The sequence below is a fragment of the Panthera leo genome, chromosome A2 (genome assembly GCF_018350215.1).
Source record: "Panthera leo isolate Ple1 chromosome A2, P.leo_Ple1_pat1.1, whole genome shotgun sequence".
Taxonomy (NCBI): Eukaryota; Metazoa; Chordata; class Mammalia; order Carnivora; family Felidae; genus Panthera; species Panthera leo.
In genome coordinates, this window is record NC_056680.1 from 58,024,327 (window position 1) to 58,030,326 (window position 6,000).

General features: G+C 48.3%; 1 protein-coding gene across 1 annotated transcript in view; it reads right to left on the reverse strand.

Moving 5' to 3' along the window:
* Positions 1-1,302, reverse strand: part of PODXL2 (podocalyxin like 2) — a 40,474-nt gene extending 39,172 nt beyond the window's left edge. The window contains exon 1 of the mRNA XM_042912550.1: positions 1,221-1,302. Within this exon, the coding sequence (XP_042768484.1) occupies positions 1,221-1,290 (70 nt within the window). The 5' untranslated portion in view covers positions 1,291-1,302. The remainder of the gene's footprint in view (positions 1-1,220) is intronic.
* Between the last annotated feature and the right edge of the window lie 4,698 nt (positions 1,303-6,000).

Sequence of the window (6,000 nt, forward strand, 5' to 3'; positions counted from 1 at the left end):
CAATACGCCTGTGTGTCCCTCAGAAGTGGAGTCAGCCAAGGCTATCTGATAAGTGAGCCCGTACACACATACACACACGTGTGCACACACACTCATTCCAGTACGCCTCTCCACCAACCCTGATTAACAGTCACCCCTTAATACGTACTCATGGCTGTGTCCGCCACATGAAGAAGGTGTTCGGTCCTGTCCCTATTTGACCCACCCTTGCGGACAGCACTTCTCCCCCACCCCTCATTCAGCGGTGGTGGCCTGTCTCATCGGCTGCCACATGCCTGTGCCCACCCGCCATGCACACACCTGAATCCCACGTCTGCCACTCAGAGGCCGTCCAGTAGGTTCTGTCACGGGCACATGCATTTCACACCTGCCCCCCACATTTCACCTGTCATCACCCACACACATCCCAATGCCCTTGCGCACCGCTGAACGGGAACTACATCTCAAAAGGTCTCTCACGCGCACCCCTGCGCGGCAGCAGCGCAGGAGCTATCCAGCAGTGTCGCTGTCACAAGCAGACCTGGTTGCTGTCATACGTGTTTTTGTTTTTTGTTTTTTGTGTTTTTTTGTCAGCTCCTAATAAAGTTGCCCCGCACAGTCTAGACAGGCTTTGACAATGACACACCCCCCCTTCTGTCCGGCAGCACCACACGCGCGTAAACACACCCCCCTCATTGTCGCAGCAGCTGTGTGTACGGCTGTTTGGCACTTTCCCCCTCGCGGCCGCAAGACATCCGCGCCCCACGCCCACTGTGGTGGCCTCAGGGACCCTGTAAATGCCGTGTCTCCCTGTGTGGCTGTCACCCAGCTGGCGGCCAGGGTCCGCCCTCCTCTCGCCAGTGCTCCCACCATCCCCAAGCCCCCCCCCCCCAACAGAGCCCCCAGAGAGCGCGTGCAGGCGCGCCCTCCATCCACCACACTCCTCGTGCCTCCCCTGCGTGCGTGTGTGTGTGTGTGTGTGCCCACACGCACGCCCCCGCGCCGGGGAACCGCTCTCACACGAGGCACACGCGGTGGCCCCCCGCGCCCCCCCGCCCCGCGCCCCGGGAGCGCGCGTGTCGCGGACGGCGTAGCAGCCCAGCCGAGCCCCGCGCTCCCGCCCCTGGCGCTCCGGCCCCTTTGTTGGCTGCCCGGGAGCTGTCCAGCACCGCGGCCCGCCGCCGCCGCCGCCGCCGCCCGCCCCGGCCCCGCCACCGCCCGCCCGCGCGGCGCGCACTCACCCCCGGCCAGCAGCAGCAGCAGCGGCGGCAGCAGCGGCGGCAGCCGGACGACCCGCAGCAGCCTGCCCATGGTGCAGCCGTCGCCGCCCGCAGCCGCAGCGGCGCGGCGCCTCGGCCGGCGTCAGGGGCCGCGCGGGCGGCGGCGGCGGCGCGCGCCCGTCCCATTGGCCCGCGTGGCCGTCACTCACCCCCGGCCCCGCCCGGCCGCGTGCCGCGGGCGCGCCCCCGCGGAGACGAGGCGGGCGCGCGGGCGGCCGCCCCTCCGCGCGGTCCCCCGGCGCCCGGTCGGCCAATCAGCGCCGCGGGTGCCTGGAGAGGCGGGGCCGCGACCGTGACCTCCCGGAGTCCGGCCTCGCACCTCTAGCCTTCGAGAGCGGAGGCCACCTGCCTGGGGCCCGGTGTTGGAGGAGGGCGCGCCCGCACCACCTAGTCATCCATTGGATGGAAACCTTTCCTGCGCGCCCAGGAGGCAGCGGGTGGTCACCTGCATGGAATGACACTGTTCAGAGAAGCCAGGAACGACCCCTGACCCTGTTGACGTGAAGAGTATCTTTAATCCTGCATCAACAGGTTGAACATCAAGAGGTTGAATGGGACTCTAGGAGGAGTGGGGTCAGGGAAATCTTCTCAGGGGCCCTTGAGCTGGGCAAGCCCTGATGGCCAAGGCAAGAGAAAGACTAGTCAAAGGCCCCGGGACAGGAGCGAACCAAAAATGGGACTTAGAGCCAGGCAGTCTAGTGCTTTCAAAATGGCTCAGAGACCTTAAGCCAAACTCTTCTCTCCTCTGGGCCCTGGTTGCTTCATCTGTTATATATGCGCTTTCCGTTATTAGGGCAGCGTTTTTTAACTTCCTGTTGAATATTTCGTCCTTTTTGGTAACTAAAGTTCTTTCATGTGCCAAGCACCATGGTAGTGAACAAGACAGCCACAACCCATATTCTCAGAGCTTAGTCTAGTGAAGGTCTGTTAAGGTCTAGTAAGGTCTGTTAAGACCTATAAGGGGCTATGAGAGAGTATGGAAGGGAACTTTTACACGTGACTTCCTGAAGAAACATTTAAGCTAGCACCTGGACGGATGAAGGGGTATTAGGTTGGGTTAGGAAGGAAGTCTTCCAAGAAGAAAGAAAGGTGCATTGGCAATTCCTGAGCTGGAATGGAGCTCAGCCTCTTTAAGGAACAGAGCAAAGTCCTGACCCTTTCAGAATTACTGCAATTTAAACAGCTGCAGCAGTGATAATTATGTGGAGTTTTACTTTATATATAGCATATTTGGAAAACATTGCTTTCAATAAAATAAATTATTATATTGAACCTGCTTTTTCAAATTATATTCTCATCACGCTATCCAGGGGTAGATCACTAGGTATTGTAGATGATCTCAAAGGACTCTTCCAGGACTACCTACTTAGGGGAAATAAGAGTTGGGGTGAAGGGGGATAGGGTGGGAATGGGTCCCAAGCAAAGAACATGGGCAAAATGTAGCATGGTGTGGTAATACATGGCATATCATATTTAGGGGAATGATGAATTTCAAGATTAGCCTGGGGGCAGGAGACAGGTTAGAAAGAGGACTTAGGAGCTAAATACCTTAATTAATCTTTGGTTAATTTGTACAAAGTAGTAAGCCCTTATATTACAAATGAGGAAGTGAAACACAAGGAGAAAGTGATGGTCTAAGAACATAATGAAAAGCAGTACCACAAAATTAGAACCTTTAGGTAAAGTTATTCTTATTTAATTAACAGAACTACATCATTTTGTTTAGCCTGCGGTCAATGTAAACTCCACAGGCCATTGGAGTCTAAGGACACTATGGGTTCCAGAAAAGTAGGTGAAGATGTGGTAGTAAAAGATCTTGACCAGTGTCTCTATGAAAGTACAAACTAAAGGAGACCTATTTTGGGGCACCTGGGTGGCTCAGTCAGTTAAGCATCTGACTTTGGCTCAGGTCATGATCTCACGGTTCATGGGTTCGAGCCCCATGTCGGGCTCTGTGCTGACAGCTCAGAGCCTGGAGCCTGCTTTGGATTCTGGGTCTCCCTTTCTCTCTGCTCCTCCCCCACTCGTGCTCTGTCTCTCTCTCAAAAACAAATAAACATTAAAAAAAATTTTTTTTAAAGGAGACCTATTTTATAACAGTTCACACAAAAAGCCCACAAATAGGTAATGGCTACAAAGTGTAAAGCAATTTGGGACTTAAAATGAGTAGTGTCCAGAACAAGGAAGTTAATGGTCCTGTTATTCTGAACTGCGTGAACTTCATAAACATTCTATTTTTTATAGTAACCTTTTTCTTTTTAGGAAGGACCAAGTAACAGAGGAGAAATCCAGGAAGATGTCATGAAAAACAACTATTACAGCTGAGAGTATCTGACTTAGGAAAGAAAAGACTAGGGTGCTAGACCCATCATCTATCTCCTTCTATCTGGCCAGTCTCCTCCACTTGGGCTCACCATTGTATTATCTGTCTCCTTTTCAAGGACTTCCATTTTAGGGTATCTCTTTTCTGACAGTGTCAGTCTTTTTTCCTCTGGATCATTTTCATTAGATACAAACATGATCCAGAACCTCTCACCTAAAAGAAGGAGGAGCAGGAGGAGGAGGGGGAAGAGGGTGGGAGGAGGAAGAGGGAAGGGGGGAGGAGGCAGAGGAGGGAAGGGGTAAGAAGGGGGAGGAGGAGGAGGAAGAGGAGGGAAAGGGGAGGAGGGGGAAGAGGGAAGGGGGAGGAGGAGGACGAGAAGGAGGAGGAGGAAGAGAAGAAAAAAGAAAAAATTGGGGGATATGAAATCATGCTACTGGTACACTGACTACATGTCCCTGTTTTCCCCTTCTGCTCATGATTCCTAGACATGATAGGAAAGATACACATATACACATGGGTCCAAATGGGCACTGGAAAAGAAGATGGGATCAGCTGGTGTTCTCAAATGAGGAGGAGTTACTTGAAAGATAAAAAGCAAATGAGATATAATTGACGGAGGGAACCACAGTCTAAAATGCATACCTGTCTAAATAATCTTAGGTTAAAGAGTGAATCACAATATCAATTTTAGTCTATTTAGAAATTAATGACAATGTGAGAACACTGCATATCAAAATCCATAGAATATAGCCAACAATTCACAGAAGAGTTTTTATAGCTACAAACGCATTTATTAGGGGTGGGGGGGAAACCACAGGTTAAATGTAAATGAACTAAGCATTCAATTTAAAAAGCTTTAAACTATACACACATAACATACATGAATCAATAAATTTCTATTGTTGTTAAAATAACAATAAAAATCCAGAACTGATTGCTAAAAGCCTGTTATTTGAAATGATAAATGAAACAGTCAAACCTTTAGTATAAGATAGAAAAGAAAGACATTAGTAAATACCATTAGGAATGAAAAAGAGAACAAAACTAGACATAAGATTTTTAAACTACAGGCAAAACTTGACCTATATCAATAAAATTTAAAATGCAGTTGAAATGAATACTTTTAAGGAATACACAAATTACTGAAACTGATTCAAATAGTAGAAAAGCTAAATAAACAGTGGAGAAAATTAAAAGACAGTAAAATCAACCCTTAAAAGAGACATTAAGTCCCCTTCGGAATGAAGGTATCCTGTCAAACCTTCAATGTATAAACTCTTCTTTTTTTTTTTTTTTAATTTTTTTTTTTTCAACGTTTTTTATTTATTTTTGGGACAGAGAGAGACAGAGCATGAACGGGGGAGGGGCAGAGAGAGAGGGAGACACAGAATCGGAAACAGGCTCCAGGCTCCGAGCCATCAGCCCAGAGCCTGATGCGGGGCTCGAACTCACAGACCGCGAGATCGTGACCTGGCTGAAGTCGGACGCTTAACCGACTGCGCCACCCAGGCGCCCCTGTATAAACTCTTCTAAGCAAGGTTAGAAAGTGTTCCAATTCACTTTATGAGGCTAGTGTAACCCCACTGCCAAAACAACTAAGAATAATACAAATAGAAAAAAATCCCCAATCTTCCTGAATACAGATGCAACTTTCATAAAGAAAATATGAGCAAGCTGCTAATGAGCAATGTACTAAAAATATAATAGACCATGATTAAATACAACTTAACACAGGGACATAAGATTGGTTGAGTATTAGCAAAAGTCACTAATTCAACTCCCTGCATTAAGAGTCAAGAAAAACAAATCTCGAGAGATGCCCCCACAGGGGCATGTGATGAGACTTAAAACCTACTCCTTTTAAAAGGAACAAAAACTTCAGAGGTAAATAAGAAACAGAAGGAAACTTCTTTAATTCAATAAAGGATATCTCTCAGAAACCTACAGCAATCACCAAACTTAAGGAAGAAACATTAGAGGCATTCCCTCGGGCTCCGTGCTGACAGCTCAGAGCCTGGAGCCTGCCTCAGATTCTGTCTTCCTCTCTCTCTGACCCTCCCCCACTCATGCTCTGTCTCTCTCTTTCTCTCAGAAATAAAAGTTAAAAAAAAGATTAGAGGCATTCCCATGTAAGTGAGGAACAAGAGAAGGATAATCATTTCCAACACAAATATTGAATATTTTGTAAGAGACAATGCAATAAGGCTGCTGACACTCTGACTTTAGCTCAGTGAGATCCATGTCAGACTTCTGACCTCCAAAATTGAGATAATAAATGTGTGTTATTTGAAGCCACTGAGTTTGCAGTAATTTGTTACAATAGCAACAGGAAACTAATACGAGTGGCAATGAAATTAAGAAAACAATTCCATTTACAACAGCATCAAGAATAAAATACTTGGGAACAAGTAAGTACAA